At 51.2% G+C, this 20,916-nt stretch overlaps 1 protein-coding gene across 6 annotated transcripts in view; it reads left to right on the forward strand.

The window, feature by feature from the left end:
* Tbl1x (transducin beta like 1 X-linked) overlaps positions 1–20,916 on the forward strand; it is a 189,276-nt gene that overhangs the window by 164,255 nt on the left and 4,105 nt on the right. For all 6 annotated transcript variants that reach the window (XM_047536123.1, XM_047536121.1, XM_047536122.1 and 3 more), the window contains 12 exons: positions 126–271; positions 2,655–2,931; positions 6,256–6,388; positions 6,754–6,895; positions 7,179–7,242; positions 7,353–7,450; positions 10,553–10,613; positions 13,710–13,831; positions 16,513–16,587; positions 16,914–17,041; positions 18,370–18,535; positions 20,401–20,502. In XM_047536123.1, the coding sequence (XP_047392079.1) occupies positions 126–271; positions 2,655–2,931; positions 6,256–6,388; positions 6,754–6,895; positions 7,179–7,242; positions 7,353–7,450; positions 10,553–10,613; positions 13,710–13,831; positions 16,513–16,587; positions 16,914–17,041; positions 18,370–18,535; positions 20,401–20,502 (1,514 nt within the window). The remainder of the gene's footprint in view (positions 1–125; positions 272–2,654; positions 2,932–6,255; positions 6,389–6,753; positions 6,896–7,178; positions 7,243–7,352; positions 7,451–10,552; positions 10,614–13,709; positions 13,832–16,512; positions 16,588–16,913; positions 17,042–18,369; positions 18,536–20,400; positions 20,503–20,916) is intronic.

The raw sequence follows: 20,916 nt of genomic DNA on the forward strand, positions 1-20,916 counted from the left end.
CACCTGGCCCCGGGTCAGACGTCCTGCACCCTACAGCCGCATCACTAGGCAGGGAGGTCTGCACGACTCAGGCTGCACCTCTCCTTCCTCTCCTCACCCGCCCCCTTGGCTTCCTCCCTCTGCAGGTTTTTCCCACTCGGCCTTCACATTCGGGATCGAGAGCCACATCAGCCAGTCCAACATCAATGGGACACTAGTGCCGCCGGCTGCCCTCATCTCCATCCTGCAGAAGGGACTGCAGTATGTGGAAGCCGAGATCAGCATCAACGAGGTGGGTGCGCCCGCCTCGGGCCAGCACAGCCCCGCAAAATGCGTTTGAGCAGAATGCAGGTGGGAGTCTGGCAGCCTTTCCGTGCGCGGCATCCAGGGTGGACTGGGGTTCCTGGGTTGTTTGTTTTTCACTTAGTACTTCATTCAGGCAGGGGTGACAGGCATCAGTAGCGCTGCCTTCCTTGCCCTTCTTACAGGGATCCGCGTTTTCCATGGGAACATGCAGGATCACAGGCATCGCAAGAGGGAGAGTCGGGAATGGAGAGAGGCTGATCCTTGTGTGAGAGGCTGTTAAGGGATTGTTTTTATGATTGTACTCATAGGGGCTGAGGATACAGCAGTGAACTAAATCCTATCAATTCGCTTGTGTCCACTCGTGCCTTTTAGAATGAGGCATGGTGAGTGTTTTTGCCGATTTTATACCAAATTTGAGAATTGGTTATTCTGTTTCCAAGGGGCTCTCCCACCTGCCTCTGTACTGAGGATTCTCCAGAGATGACCTCTGTAGCTTCCTGACATCAGCAGAATCTCTGGCCACCTTCACCTGGATCCCCGTTACTGAGTTCCACACTTCCCATGCCCCTTCCTTCCTCTGCCTCAGTTTCTCCTCCCGTGACCTGGGCTTGCAGTTCTGTCTCAGACCTGGACCAGCCCACCCTGGCTCCCATCTTCCCTGAAACTTGTCTGACCCTTACATACCTTTCTTATTCAGAGCATTGTATGCAACTGTATTTCAAAAATGATGTATCCTCTGTCTTGTCTCATGGGTCTGTCCGCATTTTCCACAAGCCCACATCCCAGTCCGTCGGCCTCATGCTCCTTCCTTCCTTCCTTCCTTCCTTCCTTCCTTGGCAGAGGCCCCCTCCTCTTTCCTTTCCTGAACATTGGATACCTGGGGGTCATCTCCCTGACTGTTGCAGGCCCCACCTGGTCTCTGTCTATAAAACCAACAATTGTGGGGGTATTAGCATGTGACCCCAGGTCCCCTATGAGCTCTCCGATTGTAGGATGCTGTGATTTGATTTTCTTCTGCTTGCCAATTTCTGTTGCTTTCATCTGCCGAGATAGCTTCATGATGTCTCAGCAGTCCAAACTCCAGAGTGTCTAGAGGTCAGTGAAGATCATCTGATTTGCCAGAAGATTCCAGTCATTTAAGAAAATGCAGCAGTGTGCTTGTAGAATTTAGATGAGGAGGAGGTGTTTTTATTACTTTGGGCAGTCATTATCCTGCAGCTTGGCCAGCCATTTGGGGTGGGACTGGATGAGGAGGAAGGTGACCTGGGAGCATTGTGACTGGTCAGCCTTGGCCATTGCTTCCACAGCTCCAGTCCAGTGGGCAGACTGGCTGAGGAGACAGTGTATATTGTTTTACCATAGTTTTTGTGATTTCAAATATTGTATCATCATCAGAAATCAGGTGGGGTGAGGGCTTTCCATTTTTCCTCCTTTCTGAAGAAATTCAAGTTCAGCACTGAGGAAAACGTGTGTTTGCACATTCAGCAGGCACAACCCGAAGGCAGTATTGAGTTTCATGCAACTCAAATATCTGAAAGAACTTCCTCCTGTATTTTGAAGTGTGTGTGGAAATTTTTCATGGTTGATGGAAACCAGAGACTCAAACAGTGTTTGAAACAATGTGACCCAGGACCAAGTGATTTTTGTTGTTGGTTATATCATGGCTTTATTAAAGCTACCCTTTGAACCCAGGGAGACATCCCAAATAGCCACAAGTGCTTATTTTATTAAATCCAGTGGACAGATGTACCAGTATTGATCAAATGCTGAATCATCTCTAAATTGTGCTTAGTGCTACCACAGAGCTACCCCTCCCACACAAGGGGCTGGTTACTCACAGAGACTTTGCACACTTGCCTTGGCAATTCCCACGGATTCCCAGCCTCAGGACTCTGCATTTGGGGCTGGGAGTGTCTGGGAAGGACCCCTGGGTGTGCTGGAGGGTGTTGAGCTGCATTCCTGGCCTCCACCCACCAGATGGCAGGGCCACACCTCACCACCCCGCCACACGGCCGCCTTCACAACCCAATGGCTCCAGACATGGAGAAATGCCCCCAGGATGCAAACTCAGCCCCATGAGAATTATGCGTGGGAGAACCATTTTTGTCATGGGATAAATTGGTTCTGTGCCTATGTTCTTAATGCCCAAATTTGGCTCAATGCCTAACAGAGGTCGGTGCTTCCGCTCAGGATGCGCACCACAGCTGGTTCTCCATGACCGCCCTCCTCCGCCCCTGTCTGTGGAGTCCCCGCCCGCTGCGCTCCTGCAGGTGTCCATTTGGAGTCCCCGCACGCTCGCTCCTGTGGGTGTCCCCTGCACCCCGAGCTGGGAGCCCCCTCCCCGGGAGCTTACCGGCTTCCTCTCGCAGGATGGCACGGTGTTCGACGGCCGCCCCATAGAGTCCCTGTCCCTGATCGACGCTGTGATGCCCGACGTGGTGCAGACGCGGCAGCAGGCGTTCCGGGAGAAGCTCGCGCAGCAGCAGCAGGCCAACGCCGCCGCCGCAGCAGCAGCAGCCGCAGCAGCCGCTGCCGCGGCCACGGCCACGGCCGCCACCCCAACCCCAGCAGCCGTTTCCCAGCAAAATCCACCAAAGAACGGAGAGGCCACGGTGAACGGGGAGGAGAACGGCGCGCACGCCATAAGTAAGTGTGGAGCTCCCGGGGCATCTGTGTCCGGCACCTCGGGCCACAGTGCAAGACGCGCGGCCGGGGTTTGACGGAGAGGTCCACAGGCCACCTTTCTCGTCAGTTTCCTCCTGAGATCTTGCTTTTCTGAGTAGCCCGGCCTATCCAGGCCAAGTCCAGTATGAGTCCCGGGAACACCAACAAGGTTGCTCCTTCCCGGAGGCCGTGGGTCCAGCAGCCAGCCTAGCCTGGTGCAGGTTTTCAGCCCAGCTGTGGGGTAACCCTTGAGCTCATGGCGACTTCAAGGGCACCGCCCAGGTGTGGGAGTCATCTTACTTGGTCTTTGCACGTCTCCTTGAGGATAGTATAGTCCTGTTAGGTAATTGCCCAAGGATACTTAGCAGATAAACCAGACATCCTTATAAACTCCAGAGCCTCTGTTTTGGGGTATGAGTTCAAAGCCTGCATGTCTGTGTGGGTATATATGCATATATGGCCATGCCCTGTGGGCCTTTACCATCCTCAGGCCCTGGCATGTGAATTCTTGAAGTCTCTCTCTGACCCAAGAACCAGATCTGGTATCGAATAGCAAGCCGAATCCAAAGAAGAAATTTTGCAAATGTTTAAACTGCACCAGTTTCTTTTAGGTCTTTTTTTTCTCTTTTAATTTATTTTATTTTATTTTTACAGACTGCATTTTGATTCATTGTACACAAATGGGGTACATCATTGTTTCTATGTTTGTGCACGAAATAGAAGAAACTATAAAGTGGCATCCATGTTAGCCCTGAGCCTGGACGGCATAGAGATGAATGCATATCTTAAACTACCCTAGCAGCTTGCAGAAAAATAGCTTTTGTTCCATTAGGGCCTGCAGATCGGCTTATTTTTCATACTCAGAGAGGTGGCACCAGGGAACATACCCCTGCCTCTGCCCCTGTGCAGCACACCTCCCTGCAGGGCATGTTTTCCACTCTGTACCCTGAATCCCATGCCCTCCCTGGCATCCTCAGGCAGCTCCTCTCTTGCTGTAAGGCAGCTTCTCCACTCTGCCACTGCAGTGGACACTGTGACTACACCTGAAGTTAGACTTCATTCTGACCTGCAAAAATCTCTGTCCTGCCATTTGGGAGAGAAACAGCTGCTTTCCAGTATGGCTCTCTTGAGGGACTCTGTGTTAGACAGCTTTGTGTTACTGTAATGAAATGCCTGAGGTGAGTAGCTTATAAAGTGGAAAGGTTTATTTTAGCTCACAGTTCTGGAGATTCCAGTTCAAGATCAGGCAGCCCCATTGCTTCAGGCCTCTGGCCAGGGCAGGAGCACATGACAGAGCAAACCACTTATATCACCAGCCAGGAAGCAGAGGAACACTGACAGATGGGAGTCCCACCATTGATTTCAGGGTGACATTTCCAATGACCTGACTTGCTCCCACAAGTCCCCTCCTCTTAAAGGCTCCACCACCTCCAATCATGCCACAAGCCCTTAACAGTTGGGCCTTTGAGGGACTTTCAACTTCTGAACTTCAGCAGCAGTATTTAGCATGACTTGTCTCCACCATCAGGATGAGCACCTGCCATGTCTGAAGTTACTTAAAACTAGGCCAGAGAGGAAGGAGGCCTCTGTCCTGAGATCCATGGTGAGGGACTGCTATGTTGAGACATGAGTGTCCAACTGGAACCTGAGGTGTTCTGCTGACCACCTGGTCCAAGGTGGGCTCCTTCCGGTTGGGTCTCCCTCCCTGGCCTGTACCCCTGGAGGCTGGCTTACCACCCTGGGCCCAGAAGCAGGCACTCTGCGCTCTGCACAGACCAGGTCTGCACATGCTGACCCTGGCTGGCCACTCTTGGGTCTGGATCATCGTCCAGATTGAAATTCCAAAATACTGCAACCGTGACCCACTTCTCAGACCCCACACCTCATACAGGATCCACAGTCCAGACTCTTGAGGTGGTGGCTTTCCAAGGTCACGTTTTCCTAAGCGTAAATCATGGCCTCCATGCCTCCTGGGAGGTACAAGGCCCCCCCGCACTGCATGGCTGCCTAGGACACCGGCTCTCCTGTTGCCTTCAAGAGCAGAGAATGGAAAAGTGCTTTCCAAATGTGGAAAATCACTTTTCTCCTCTGCTGATGCACGTTCTGCCAGCCTCACGAGGTCTTTGGGAGCGTAAAAGAAGTGCTAACGCTTCACAGTCCTGCTGTGACCCCGGGCTTGAGTACTTGGTCTGAGGGTCCCAGTCTGGGCAGGACTGCCGGGCATTCTCCTGTTTTTCACATGTTGAAATAGAAGCGGTGCAATATTAGGTCAACCTGCTGCTGAATAGGAAGTGACTCCTCTTCTCTCGGGGTTTTCCAAACACCTTTTTAAAAAGATGTAATAAAGTGTGCTCATTTCTTGACCACGCTGTCCACTATTAACTACTGCTGGTTGATGATCAGACTACACCCTTGCTTCCTTGTTTGTGTGAAGCAGGCTGGCCCACTTCCCCTGGGAAGGGACAAACAAATACTGTCAGATTTTGACAGATTTTTGTCAGATTTTTGAGGGTCACATCATCTCTGTCACAACTATTTGACTTTGCCCCTGGAGTGCAAAAGCAACTGTTGGTCAACTTGGGAATTCCCTGTGTATAAATATAACCACCTCGTAAGACACTGTAGGTTAGGGCTCACACGTGTAAATTCTTAGTGGACATAGTTCAGTCTGAAAAGTAGCCGTAGGCAGTGCACAAACATGAATACAACTGTTCTGGTCACACTTTGTGTATAAAAATTGGTGGCAGGGGCTAGATTTGGCCCATGGGCCATGGTTGGCAGGCTCCAGTTAGAAAGAGTAAAGGCAGTTATCTTTACCCTCAATCAAATTTGAAAATTTTTCTGTTACTATAACAAAATACCTGAGGCTGAGTGCTATATAAAGAAAAGACATTTATTTAGCTCATAGTATTAGAAGCTAAATGTCCAAACAGCATGGTGCCAAGTCTAATGAGGGCCCCCCTGGCTTTATCACATCCTGATGGATGGTGAGGTAGGAGCACATGAAAGGATAGATCACACACCGAGAACAGAGTGGGAAGGTCCTCTGTCTTAGCGGTTCCTCCACCACTTACCATCTTCACACCTGGGCACCAGATTTCTAGCTCATGAGCCACGGCACCATCAAACAAGAAAGAAACATGAAATGTTGACTACATTACATAAAATCCATGATTTCGTGATAGTCCTCAGAGGTGGTACTGCTTTAATGTGTAAAAGCAAAGTGTTGCTAAGACGGAAGTACCCAAGGAGGCACCGCTTCTGGGGGTCTCGCTAAGCCATGCGTCTTGATGTGCTTCCTGACAGATAACCATTCGAAACCAATGGAAATAGACGGGGACGTTGAAATTCCACCCAACAAAGCCACAGTCCTTCGGGGCCATGAGTCCGAGGTGTTCATTTGTGCCTGGAATCCAGTCAGCGATCTCCTAGCTTCTGGGTAAGGCTTTCAGGACGGGGGTGCTCCAGGGACAGGGCTTGTTGCTCGTCCACTGAGTATTGCCTTAGGGTGGAAGCATCTTCCTGCTGTGTGTGTGCAGACCAAGCAGTGGGACGCTCTGTGCTCTGCCCCCCTGTGGGTCTGGCACTGTGGAGTAGCTATGGTTCTAAGCCCTTTTTACCCGTGGGGTGGGAAGCAATGCAAAGACATCCAAAACCAGTCAGCACAAAGACGGTCAGGAGGGAAGCTGGGTGAGAGGGGTGCAGACGACCACCTGCCCTGTGTGGCCAACCCGGCCAGAGAGCGGGACCCCGCCAGCCCCAGACCCCACGCTCCTGTGTTTTCATCTGTGTTGTTTTCTGCAGGTCCGGAGACTCCACGGCCAGGATATGGAACCTTAACGAGAACAGCAATGGGGGCTCCACGCAGCTGGTGCTAAGGCACTGCATCCGCGAAGGCGGTCACGACGTCCCGAGCAACAAGGACGTGACCTCGCTGGACTGGAACGTGAGCATCTTCCAGCCGCCGGGGTGGAGCCCAGCAAGCAGGAGGGTGGTCTCCTGGGTGCCCCAGGGTGTTGGCCTAGGGTCCTCCTTTCCCAAAGCTGGCAAAGAGGCCACGTTGGGCTGGGCAGAGCTGGGGGCTGCTGGGCACCTCGCCTCCCCTCGGGAGATAGCCCAGGTGGCACTGCCAAGGAGCCTTGTGGTGGGAAAGCAGACCCCGGGCCCAGGGACGTCCCCAGGGAGATACCAAGTGTTCTTGTGGGTTTGTGTCTCTTTCTGGCCTCCAGAGCGATGGGACACTCTTGGCTACAGGTTCCTACGATGGTTTTGCAAGAATATGGACGGAAGATGGTAAGTCCTTCGTCCCTCACAGCAGGGTCAGGTGGGAGGTGCTTCCTGGTGTGACCATGAGTGAACAGACTGTGACTTCAGGTCATCGTGTTTGTCTTTCAACCCCACAGGTAACCTGGCCAGCACCTTAGGGCAGCACAAAGGCCCCATCTTTGCCTTGAAGTGGAACAAAAAGGGGAATTACATCTTGAGTGCTGGTGTAGACAAAGTGAGTCTCAACCCGAGCCCTCCTCCCTGTGACCTAGAGATGTCCACCTAGTTTTAATCTTGTTGCTTTCGAGTTCTTAGGCTTATCAAAGGACTTGTAGGCGCAGTCTGTTTTCATGGTTTTGATCCGACTGTTAGATTCTAGCCCATCTGCTCCAGAGGACTCTAAGAGCTGTTCCCTCTGCGGCCATCCAGTGATCGAAAGAGGGAAATCTCCAAACGGCATTCGTCAGTCGAGTGTGGATGAGACCCAGCAGGAGCGTGTGGGGTGGACTCCCCCAAGGGCTCATGATGCCAGTTTGGAGTTTGCTCCCTGTGTCCCTGGGCAGCACAGTGAGGGAGAAGTGACAGCATTAGATCCCGGTGCCCGTAGAAGCTGTCTTTGAGTGACAGAGCATAGGACACAGGCTTCACAGCTGTCAGAGTCTGATGCACCTGGTTATCTCATCTTCTTTGGGTCCCAGTTCCTCAGTCATCAGGTGACAGGGCTAGCTGGTGTCATGACCTTCAAGGAACCTCAGATGGATAGTTATGTCATGCCTAAAACCCAGCAGAAATTGTATAAGTCATAACTTTGGAAAAGAAATACTATCAAGAACTGGAAAAAAAGGAAGACTATCCACTATCTATCCACTGATGTTCTACAAGTAGAAACCTGGCCTGAATTCTCTAAGCTATTCCATCTCCCACAGGCAGGTTAATTTGAAACTTTGGTGCGTTACTGCTTTGTGTTCAAGTTCTATAAAACTGCATATAAAATACCAGACACGACCTCCACATGTCACCAAGTTCCTGGAGACATCGTAGTTGAACTGGGCAAACCGCAGCCAACACCCCAATCGGCTCCTGGGGCTGCTTTATGAATAAAGTTTTATTGGTACACAACCACATCCGTTTGTTGAAAATGGTCAAGTAATGCGCACACAGAACACTGGGTCGTACCTGCAGTTGGCCATTGGGAATTGCTGGCCAGATTAGTAAAGGCTCCCACGGAAATGATAACCATTACCTGATGCGTGACTAGTACATGTCAGCCCACACAGGGCTGCAAGGTAGAAGGCAGACGCCAGTGCCGTCCACCCTGTTTTACAGAGCAGGAACTGGCCAGAGAGGTTCATGAATTATCCTAGGCATGCACCGCTGCTCTGTGGTCGAGGGGGCATGGGAACCCAGGCCCTGGGTCACCAGTACTGCCCTTTGACTTTCTTAGAACTCCAGAACCTGGTGATGAATATACAGTCACTGGAAATGCATATTTGGAATTATATTAGTCTTGGGTCCATAATCTGTCATGATTACCTGATTAACCAGGGCAGGAATAATAATATGAATGCTCTTGACAATAAAAACTGTGGAGAAAATGTAATTTGGCAGGGAGGCGATACTGGTATTGATCTTCAATTTGTGCTTAACAGAAAGTGGTTAAATTATATTGCAGAGATTTTCAAAAGTTTATTTATTTTTTTTTAAATTATGACCTTTCAAAACCTTGTATAAGTAATGTTTACTTTTGTCTGGTACATATTAAACATACATGTCAACAAAACGATCCAATTACTGGTATCATAAGTGAAATTGTATTCAAGAACTATGAAAGAGTTTCTATGTTCTGTGCAGTGCCAGGTTTGTTTGTACATGGCTAAATCAAGAGAAGCTATACCCTAGCAAACACACACAAAAATACTAGTTGGTGTAGCCAGGTACAGGGGGCACGCCCCTAATCTCAGCAGCGTGGCAGGCCAAGGCAGGATTGCAAGTTCAAAGCCAGCCTCAGCAACTTAGCAAGACCCTGTCTCAAGATAAAAAGATAAAATAGGGTCAGGTGTATGGCTCAGTAGTTAAGTGCCCCTCGGTTCAATCAATCCTCAGTACAAAAAAGTTTTATATATATATATAATTGACCCCAAATCAAGGAGTACCACGTTTTAAAGAAACTTCCTGTTCTGAGAGTTCCATCTGCAATGCACACAAAATGCAACTACTTCTTAAAACTAAATTTTTATTGTCATTGACAGAAAGGTTTGAAAGTTTCAAATTAAGTTGAAAATTCCATTTAACAAAGATGTAATTCCAGTGGGATTGGCTGACCTGCCTTTGGATCATTCCCTAGGTATCTTTCTTCCTGGTGTTAGGAAGTTAGTATTCCTGGTTTCCTTGGCTTCCTAAAGATCATCTTTTCCCCTTCTTGGCGCCCAACCCCAGTGCAGTCCAGGAGTTCTGCTCTATCTAGTACAGGTTTAGCACTGCTTATTTGAAGCACTTGGGACCAAAAGTATTTAAGATTTAAGAGTTTTTCAGAGTTGAGGGTAGATTTGCACACACTTTATACTGGTTGAGCATCCCTAACTTGAAAATCTGGAATCAGAATTTATACCAGAGCAGGAGGTAGCTCAGAGGTAGAGTTCATGCCCGAGGCCTTGGGTTCCGATCCCAGCACCACAAAATAATAAATGTTCCAAAATCCAAAACTCTTTGAGCATTATCTTGATTGTCCAAAAGGTCTAGATTTTGAATTTTTGGATTGTGGCGCTTCAAAACATGTATTAATGGCAGAATTTTCAGAAATACTCATTTCTGTAGCTCTTTGGAAAAAATGCCCAAAAGACCTATAGATAAGATTTGTTAGTGTTCTTTTCAGTGGTTTTCTAAGCTTTGGGATGAAAGGGAATCCCTAACAGTTGTGATAGATTACCCAAGTATGGGTTAAAGCCGGCTGTCCCTCAGGGTAACCATGACACACATGGAGTGGCTGAGCTTCTTCCAAGTGGCCTGCTGGATCCTGGGTGTTAAAATACCCATGGTATCGGAAAAAAAGGAATGCCAAATATCTCGTTAGGGATTTCTTTTTACTGATCACATATTGAAAAATAATAGTTTGGCTGGGTTTGCAAAACAAAGATTATTTTATTAAAATGAATTTCACTCATTTCGTTTTGTAATGTTACTGAAAATTGAAATCGCCGCATGACTCCCGTTCTCTCTTGGACACTGCTGGTTTCCAGACGACGCGGGCAGGTCATCTTTCCTCCTCCCATCCCTTTTTCTAGAGAAGTTGTTGCGAGGAGACGAGTCACTAACTTTTTTCTCTGTTTGCGGAGCACAGACAACTATAATCTGGGACGCCCACACGGGAGAGGCCAAGCAGCAGTTTCCTTTTCATTCAGGTGGGTTTGCTCTTGTTGGTCGCTGGGGGGATGCGGGCTGCCCCGGGAGTTGGTGATGTTGTCAGCCAGAGCAGGAAGGTGTGCGGCAGCAGGTAGCTTAGCCAGAGGCAGAGCCGACTGGCCTGTGGGAAGTGCACCTAAGAGGAGGTTCTGTCCGGATCAGCTGGTGAGAATGTGGCATCCACGCTCCGAGCAGACTCCGCCCCCTGGTTTCCTTCAGATGATCTGCTTCTGGTTGGGCCTCTACTATGTAGAACGTGTCTTCTGGGAATGACGAGAATCCACTTTAGTCTTGGGGAAGCAGGGTGTCTTTAGCCCCGCCTCCTCTGCTGGGGCATCCTGGGGCCCCAGGGCTCTGTGGTGGGCCCTGCAGACCACTGAGCACACCTGCCACGTCCCTGCCCGCCCGCCCCCCAGTGGAGGTGGGCTTTCTTCACCCTACCGGTTAGCCATCCCCCACAGAGGAGGGGACGGGACTGTCCTGGCTTGAAATAAGCAGCGCGAGCAGTTCTTTCCAAAATGGCAGTTACTCTGCTGCCCTTACGCAGGCCGGGTTCTCGGGGTAGAGACTGTCTCGTAGGCACCTTATCCAGACCACAGAAATCGTCTCATCTTTTCACGTGATTGCTTATATTCCATAAGTTAGCTTTCAAAGCCTCACCAAAGTTCACATTAGTCCCTAAGTGAAGCTAAGCTAATCTGAAGTCCTTTTTTTTTTTTTTTTTTCTTTTTTTGTTACCAGGGATTGAACTCAGGGGCACTCAACCACTGAGCCACATCCACAGTCCTACTTTGTATTTTATTTGCAGACAATCTCACTGAATTGCTTAGCCCCTTGCTGTTGCTGAGGCTGGCTTTGAACTCACAATCCTCCTGGCTCTGAAGTTTAAAAAAAAAAAAAAAGAAAAGAAAAGAAACAAGGGGGGAAAAAGCACCTTTTTCTTTCTCTCCCCCCCACTCCCAAATTGAAGCCCAACATAGTACAGCCCTGGAACTCTGCTATAAGGAAATGAAAAGTAAAGGCAGGTGCTGCGGCCCATGCCTGTAATCCCAGCAGTTCAGGAGGCTGAAGCAGGAGGATCGCAAGTTTGAGACCAGCCTCAGCAACTTAGCAAGATCCCTGTCTCAAAAAGGGCTGGGGTGGTAACTCAGTGGGAGAGCCACCCTGGGTTCAATCCCAGGTGTTGCTTTAAAAAGTGGGGAGGGGACCAGATACTAGTGACCACCTGGAAGAACTAAGCCCTCTGTCCCCATAGGGATTACCAAATTAGCATGAGACCCTGGTCTCCGTTTAGTGTGGAACAGGCACAGTTCACTTCCCTGAAGTCTTCCTTTAAGAAGGTGCTGTGAACACAGGTTCCAGAGCTCTTACTAAGGCCTCATGGTCCCACTAGAAGGTAAAAGTGGGACTGGGGTGTGGCCGAGTGGCCGAGTGCTCGCCTAGCCTGTGCAGGACCCTGGGTTCCATCCCCAGCACCACCCCACACAAAAACCCTGGCACTGCTAAGACTCTTGAGTAGCTGTGACGATCCCGAGGAGCTACCCTGGCCCCCAACCGTCTGCCCCTCTGCATCCCTGTCTGCCCTGGTGTGCGAGGGACTCTAGAGATGCCCCCTGGGCTGGTACTCCCCGCCCCCCAGACAGGAACGTAGCGAGGAGCCTGCAGCCCCTGGAGTGATGAGTGACCCTTGAGCCGTGGGTACCCAAGAGGTGGAAAGAGCCGTGCACAGACTCAGACCTGCTCCCTCTGAGGATCTGAGGCAAGAATCGAAGCCGCACTTCCCAGAAACAGAGGATGGTGCCGACAGTCGTTCCAACGTCGGCGTCTCTCTCTTTCCAAGTGCCCAGCGCTCGGCAGTCGCCCCAGATGCCTCCCATCGCTCACGCTGGTCTGAGGCCAATGTAAATGTGCACGCTTGCTTCGGAGACCCAGGGGGCTTGCCCCTCGGTCAGGGCAGAACCTGGACACAGACCCCGATGGATACGGGCAGCCTGGCTCCTACGCGTCTTCCCGTGCCTCTCCCTCCGAGTGGTCCAGACCTGCAGAGTGGGCCTGTCTGGGGACAGAGCCACAGTCTGATTCTTCAGGTTAACCTGTTCTTAACATGAGCCTCTTTGGTGCGTTAGAAAGATCGACCAAGCTGCGTATGGTTGCTCGCCGCTGCTTCAGACCTTCCTGCAATGACGGGGAGCATTAGGAAAATTTTCAGGACGAGGGGGCAGAAGAAAGCCCACAGGGCGCTGGTTCCGGGAGGCTAGGGGAAGAGCCATGAAGACCAGGGCATCGTCACCTCCTCAAAGCCCTTAGCAGAGCAGAGCTGCTCTTGGAGCCACCTGCACATGAGAAGGACCCAAGAGTGGAGAAGGGTGCTCTTTACAAGTCCTGACCCATGTCCGAAGGGATTCCTGCTGGCTCCAGTTAAATGCCACTCAAGCAGGGGGCAGGGGCTCACGCCTCTAATCATGGTCACTCAAGAGGCTGAGGCAGGAGGATCCCAGGCTCAAGGCCAGCCTCAGCAGTTTGATGAGGCCCTAAACGACTTAGCAAGACCCTGTCTTGAAATAAAAAATAAAAAGCGCTGGGGATGTGGCTCAGTGGTGAAGGGCCTCTGGGTTTGATCCCCAGTACCTGTCTCCCCCACCAAAAAAAAAAAACCCAGCACCGTTCAGCGGCTTTTATTAATGCATTGCACATTTTTCTAATTGAAGTATACTGAACAAGGACAGGACGGAAGACTTTCCTGTCCTTTTTTCTCCTCCCTGTCTAAACCAAATCGACGTAGCCTGAGACAGTGACCCTGCTGGAAGTGGCAAGGTGGGGGAGCGGGAGCTGCCGCTTGCTCAGCACAAGCCCTTCCTCTCATGCCCTGGGAGCAAAGATGCTGCCTGCCCTGGCCACAGCACGCACCATGGGACTCTCCAAAGGCACCTTGTCCCTGCACATTGAGAACGTCTTTAAGGTCTCTGCAGGCAAGACCCTGTTCACACTGGGAATGTTTTTGTGAAGTTGCTACTATGCCCTCGACTTTTCTAAACCTCCCAAGCTCCGTGCACAGTTAATAAATGCCTGCATCCCCATCTCTTCCCTGCCTGCAGCCCCGGCTCTTGACGTGGACTGGCAGAACAACACGACCTTTGCCTCCTGTAGCACGGACATGTGTATCCACGTGTGCAGGCTCGGCTGTGACCGCCCAGTCAAAACCTTCCAAGGGCACACGGTAAGCGGGGGTTCCGATGGTCAGAGTCCAGCTCACCAGAACGTGATGTGGGACCCATTTCATGCCTAGAAGGAAAGGACTTTGTAACAGCAGACCAGTTGTTCCATGGTCCTTTGCTGCTGGAGCTGTGTGGTTGGATTAACCCCGTCTTATGGGTAGGGAATGACAAAAACTCCCCCACGCGACCTGATGTTGGGTTTTGCAGCAAAGGCCTCAAAGTAGCTATGACAAGGACATAAAGAAAAAGATGCTCATAATAAGTGAGTAGATGGGAAATGTTCACTGAGAATGGAGAACTGTGTTTTTAAAACAAATGAAAACCAGGCACAGTGGTACACACTTAATCCCAGCAACTTGGGAGACTGAGGCAGGAGGATTGCAAGTTTGAGGCCGCCTTTGCAACGTAGACTCTGTCTCACAAAATAAAAAGGACTGGGGATGTAGCTCAGTGGTAGAGCACCCCTGGGTACAGTCTCCAGGACAGCAAAAAGATGAGATGAATGAATGCATGAATAAAGTTGAGAACTGAGGAAATGTTACTGTCTTGAAATGGAAATCTTGGTAGATGGGTTTAATGGCAGATTGGATGTTATACAAGTTAGTAAGTCAGAAAGGACATTATAGAACTGGCCAATTCAAAGAACAGGTAGAAGATTGAAAAAATGAGTCTTGATCTGTGGGTTTGTAGCAAGTCCTCTAAATATGTGTGTAACAGGGAAAGAAAAAAAGACAGCAGAACAGGAGATTTATTTGAAGCCATTACCACCAAGTTCTCCTGTGATGGAAAACATCAATACTCAATGCATGAGTCTCGGCAAACCCCAAGCAGAACCAGCATAAAGAGGCCCACGCCTCCACCCTTGGGCCTATGGCTCCTCAGATGCCAAAATTAGTGATAGAGAAAATCATGAGGCAACCAATGGTTGGGGGAAACCCATGGTCAGAGAATAACTATCCCTGATGAACAGCCGACTTGCCAGATTCCGTAGCGTGGTGTATGGGCTCTTACGGCTCTGTCCGCGGTGCCTTTAGGTTTTCTACAAACTGCCATGCCCGAGTCCTTCTGGGAAACCCATGTGATCAAGCACCACAGAGCGATCCTCCGTTTCCCATAGCCCTTCCCATCTCCCAAGACGCCATTCAGAAATCCTGGACTCTTCCAGGAGTGTCATGGCTCACAGGGCACCGCCTCACTCCTGGCCTCGGGTGGCTGGCGTTGCTTGTTTCTGTGTCCACCTCCTGCAGAACAACATGCAGAGGCCAGGGCAGGGCCAGGGCTTCTCAATTTTCGTCACCAATGCCCAGAATGGCATTCAGCACTGGAGGATCCCTAGAGGGCAGAGGAGGAGGGTCAGAGCCATCATGCCACTGCCGTAACTTGACTTCAGTTCCACTCTCCCCAGTGCCCGCTCGCCTCCCTCCACAGTACCGTCTCTCCCAACTTGTGGCCCAGTGGGTCCCAAAGAAGGGGCTTTTAGAGCTGAGCGCCAGTGGTCCTGCTCATGTCTCCCTGGGGCTGTGCACCCACAGCTTCATTTTTCTGGCTCTGTTCTCAGCTGTGGAGGGGCCTGCGTGGAGTCTGATTTCTAGGGGCCTTACCTGTGGCCACTGGGCTCTATAAGTGGGTCTTAATGGTTGCCGATTCTTCTAAACAGAGCCCCACCTGATGGGGATGGAGCCTGCTCCTTCCTGAGCTGGTTCTGGGTGCTTCCCAGGGATGGCCACTTGGGTGGCAGAGGGAGGGAGAGGAAACTGCGCTCCTGGGAAGGAATTCATTTCTCCCTGGAGGACTGAAGGTGGGTCCAGCCGGGGGTGGACATCTGCAGTGGCCGGCTCCACAGTCACCAGCCCTAAGAGATCTGCCTGTGGGTTCTCTCCGCAGCTGCAGTAGAGAAGCCCAGACTGTTCCAGGAAGGATTTTGTTCCTCCTGAGTGTGTTTCCTGTCGGTGACAGCTTGGGTACAGGTTCCCTTCCACTCCCGTGTTGCCTGTGTGTGGACCTGTGCCTTTGGGCTGCATTGCCAGGCAAGCCCACGTTCCATCTTGACTTCCCTGTCCACCAAAAGACACCTATCTTGTGTTGGTTTTAGTTTTTAGAGTGCTGGGGATTGAGCCAGGGGCCCTCTACCACTGAGCTACATCCCAGCCCTTCTTATTTTTTTTTCTTAAGACAGTCTCGTTAAGTTGCTGAGACTGGCCTTGAACTTGCCCTCCTCCTCCCTCAGCCTCCTGTGATTACCGGTACACACCACCGTGCCCGGCTCAGACAACCCTCCTGTACGGGATGTAGATGTAGGGAGTGGCAGTTATATTTGGAGTACATAGGAAAGTGGCGTTCAAAGTCCAGTTTCAGAAATAGCTGTGGTTTTATTGACTTTATTTGCCCCACTTGCTATGTGTGAATTCTTCATTTGGTTTTCTTCCTAGTAGAGAGGTTTTTTTTTTTTCAGTAGAGAGGGTTTTTTTCTTAAAGAAGTACACATCAGGGTGACTGATTATGTGTGGCATATGGTTGTTCTTTTATGTAAATGAAAAAATAAAGGGGGGAAAATGGTGTCTGCAGGGCAAACCCCAGGCTGTGTGCGAGGCTGGCAGAGCACCGCTGCCCCCTGGTGGAGGGCTGCTGTACTTCCCTTAGCACGCACAGGCTTCCGTTTCTAAAATCCTTTCCTCTCTTGCAGAATGAGGTCAACGCCATCAAGTGGGACCCTTCGGGAATGCTGCTAGCATCGTGCTCTGATGACATGACATTAAAGGTAAGGCCAGCATCTCACGGGGATGGACCGTCCAATCCTGGACAAGCCCCCGTGTTCCCAGAGCCTCTCATTCCCTGCCCCTCTGGTTTGTGTCTGTGGGGACCCCTCCTTCCTCTGTAAGCTCCCCCTTGCCAAGGCAATAACTCCCATCCAGAGAACACCGTTTATCAACCAAGTGTCCTGCTGAGGGTCTCTCTGTGTCCTTGTCGATTCCCCCACCCTGCTGGCATCCCATGGGCCAGCAACCAAAGGAGCATCCCCAGGATGCTGACCCACCCTGTGTCGGGGACAGTGTTGGCTCACATCGTTGCCCGTGTCCTCTCCAGATCTGGAGCATGAAGCAAGACTCGTGCGTCCATGATCTTCAGGCTCACAGCAAAGAGATCTACACCATCAAGTGGAGTCCCACGGGACCAGCCACCAGCAACCCAAACTCCAACATCATGTTAGCAAGGTAAGGGAATCCACGTCCACGCTCTACTGCAGCCTTCATTTACTCTTGAGCAAAGAAGAGCAGAGCGTTTTGCTAGCATGGGTCTCCCGCATGCCGAAGCCCTTCCCGCTAAACAGAGTGCCACCGTGTTTCGAAGGTGCCAGCAACATGATGATATCTCTGGATGTCTCTGGGTATCCACAGGGGTTGGTTCCTGGAGGACCTGTGGATACCAAAATCCCCAGGTGTGGTGTAAAATGGCCTTGTATTTGCATATGACCGAAGCACATCGCCTAGAACTTCCCATCACGTCTAGATCACTTGATACTTGATAACATCCAGAGGCATAAATAGTTGCACTTTTACAGCATCGTGACCTCCCGATGCCGGCACAGGCTTCTTCCTAGTTATTTCTGATCTGTGGTTGGTTGAATCGGCAGTTGTACCACCTGACAGTTGTGGAGGGCCAGCTGAGTCAGATGAGGCCTGACTCAAAGCAAGGATTGTTTTAGCTGTGAGACCAGGAGGCGGAATCTTGCCTCTATCCAGGCCTCAGGAGTTTGACTTTAGCAATAATTCTTATTAAAACCAAGAAAGGACACTGAAAGCGTTCAGCTTAGACCTGGGTTTGCTGCTGGCAAAACTCAGAGCTGCTGGTGGCAGGAATTTTGAGTGGAGATTAAGGATTCCCCAGCTCCAGCCAGATCTGCCCCAACCTTTTAAGAGTGAATTTTCTAAGACCCACCAATACAGTGAGCATAAGATGCCAGAATGGTCATCAGAGACAAAGGTGGCCTCCCCAAACTGCAGGGCTTTGAACTTCAGGCCACAGGACCATTGGCATCCTGAAGCACACTAGATCCCAAGGATGTGGCATTTGCTCTTGGTGTGTTTTCTTGCAGTGCTGGGTATGGAACCCAGGGCCTTTGCATGCCACTGAGCGACACACCTGGCCCCACTCTTGGTAATGATGGTAACATTTTGAAGAACACTATTGTGGCCATGCCTGTAATCCCAGCAACTTGGGAGGCTAAGACAGGAGGATTGCAAGTTAGAGGCCAGCCTGGGCAACTGGATTTGACCCCCAGCAAAGCAAAAAAAAAAGGAGGCAAATATGAGTATCAATTTGTTTCCCTTACAACAGCACCAAAGAAAAGCTCTCTCTATGTTCTCTCTCACTTTCTTTTCCGTGTCTGAGTTATACTCCAGAAGAGAAAGGGCTCCCTGGTTTATTCTCTCGCAACGCAGAGGCTGGAGATGAGGGCCTCTGTGCAGTCCGGTAGGCGTCGTAGAGAAATCTGAAAAGCTGGCGTGTTGACGGGCCTCTGCTTTCTCTGCCGTCTCCCCAGTGCTTCGTTTGATTCTACGGTCCGACTGTGGGATGTGGAGCGAGGCGTTTGTATCCACACACTAACCAAACATCAGGAACCTGTCTACAGTGTAGCGTTCAGTCCTGATGGGAAGTATTTGGCCAGTGGCTCCTTTGACAAGTGTGTCCATATCTGGAATACTCAGGTAATCTCTTGACCCTGCGGCCCAGTCCTTCCCAAGATCTGCCCCGAGAGCCACGTTTTCAGTGACCAAGGCCACCTCCTCAGGCAGACCCAGGCCAAATGCTATCTGCCGTGTGCTCCCAAGGATCAGGGACTTCCCTCCATGGAGGCTCGAGCAGGTCCCTTTCTCCAGGAGGTGTCCCCAGAGCTCTTGGTCATTGATTCAGAGCCAGCTCTGAGCTGTTGTCGTCTTGGAAGACCTTCCAGAAGGAGCCGCCATCTTAAGCGCTCTGGGAAAGCTGGAAAGGCAGCCCCCTTCGTAGAGGGTGGTGGGAGGCCTCCGTCTGAGCTGCCCAGGGGGCCCAGCCAACTGGGACCAGGCCAGCATCTGCCTGTCCTCCAAGGAGCAGAGCAGTGGCCACAGAGGATGTGTGCCTGCTGTAATGCCCCTGGGGTAACATACGGTCAATATGGGGTTGTCCTTTCACAAGGGACTGCAAGGAACAGGAGAGCTCGTGATTCCCGCTCTTCTTCGCTTGTTTTATTTCCTGTTTTGGGTGCTGGGGATCTCAGGCAGGGCTTCAGACGTGGCAGGCAAACCCTGTGCCCTGAGCTGCCCCCAGTCTTTAATTCCCATTCTATGGACGATAGACGTCATTGGGAATACCCAAGCAGCGAGTCTTCCCCCAAGTGTGATTTTCATTACATTTTGTTGCTGTTTAATCTGGATCAGGGCTGGGGTGTGGCTCAGTGGTATAGCACTTACCTGGCATGCATGAGGCCCTGGTTTCAGTCCCCAGCACTGCAAAAATAATCATAAGATTGATGATGCTGTACACATGTATATTTATGAATAAGTGAACGTGTGTATACCAAACCAATATGAGTAAGAAATAAAGATACTGGAGGTCACTGGGGTAGTGATTTCTCAATGCCACCGTTTAGAGACTCTGGCTGAGGACAGGCCATTGGTCCCAGTCTTTGGACATCTCCCACTGTAACCAGTCCAGTAGTGAGGGAGGGTTTATTTGAGCCTCTCCAACACCTTCTTGACACCTCATGTTAACACTGTCTTATTGCCACCGGGAGCCAAGAGCCTGTGGCCTTAGCTAGCACTCTGGTACCAATGTACCATGCCCTGGTTCTTTCAAAGTAGGTGTCCAGTGAGTAACTTCATGACATGGTAAGACACCTACTGATAGTCATGAGAGCCTGTTTGGTTGCTAGATAAGGGGTAGCAGTTGTGTGCATCCAGGTCTTCAGAGACTCAGGCACCTGGACAAGATTAGATGAACAGGAATGTGGGGGACACACTTGTGGGAATTGGGGAGGAAAAAGCTGTAGGGGGCAGGGAGAACTTGGACCCTGAGGTTGGTGTGATCCCCAGGAAGGAAGGTTTGGTTGCTAGCGTCTCCAATGGCCATGCAGGTCAAAGAAAGTCAGCGAGGAAAGGGCTGAGGACATCGCCCAGTGGTAGAGCACTGGCCAGGCATGTGGGAGGGAGGCCCTGGTTCCATCCCCAGTGCCATTAAGAAAAGTATCTGAAATAGTCTTATAAAGAGCCAGTCCAAGAGCCATGTGAGTGTGTCCCACAGCCCTGGTAGACCTAGGCACCCCGCTCCCCCAGTCTTTGGCCGAGAACAGCTGTGGCCTTGGCCGAAACATGGTGCCAGAGCTTGGGTGGCAGTGGGTGGGTTCCATCCTTCAGAGTCAGCGGTCCAAGAGTCACATGTGCACAGCGTGGCTGTTGCCTGGAGACCCTCTTCAGTGCTATGTGCTGGGACGTTGTCGTGGTGGAGCATGAGGGCGGGCAGGGAGGAGTGCCTGTCTACCCCGCCAGCTGGCAGGGCTCCCTCCCTGGCAAGTGACGGTTGCTTTGCTTTGCAGAGTGGGAGTCTCGTCCACAGCTACCGAGGCACGGGCGGCATCTTCGAGGTGTGCTGGAACGCTCGAGGAGACAAAGTGGGCGCCAGCGCATCCGACGGCTCTGTGAGTGGTGCCTCGGTTTGCTGGGGGGCGGCAGGGCTGGGGGTGCACAGCAGGGGACACCCGGGGGCTTCCAGTCTCCTCGTCCTGGAACTTTGGCCCACAGCAGGCGCTCAACCCATGCTGGTGCATGAAGGGATCTTCCACTGGGGCGGGTACCACATCTGGGACCGACCTTCTCTTGGTTCCTTCTGGAATGTCTGTGTAGTCAGTATCTTCTCGATTGAGTCGGTGGTTCCCAAACGGGGTGACCCTGCACACTCGCGTCTCTTGCCCCGAGGGCGATGGTAGTCAGTCGACGGAGCCTTTGGAGTGGTGGCTCTTCTGGTGCAGAGGTGCTACTGGCATCCTGTAACTGGAGCCCAAGATGCAGTTAGACCTCCTACAATGCCCAGACGCTTCCCCCACAGCAGTGAA

Source organism: Sciurus carolinensis, chromosome X, assembly GCF_902686445.1.
Source record: "Sciurus carolinensis chromosome X, mSciCar1.2, whole genome shotgun sequence".
Classification (NCBI taxonomy): Eukaryota; Metazoa; Chordata; class Mammalia; order Rodentia; family Sciuridae; genus Sciurus; species Sciurus carolinensis.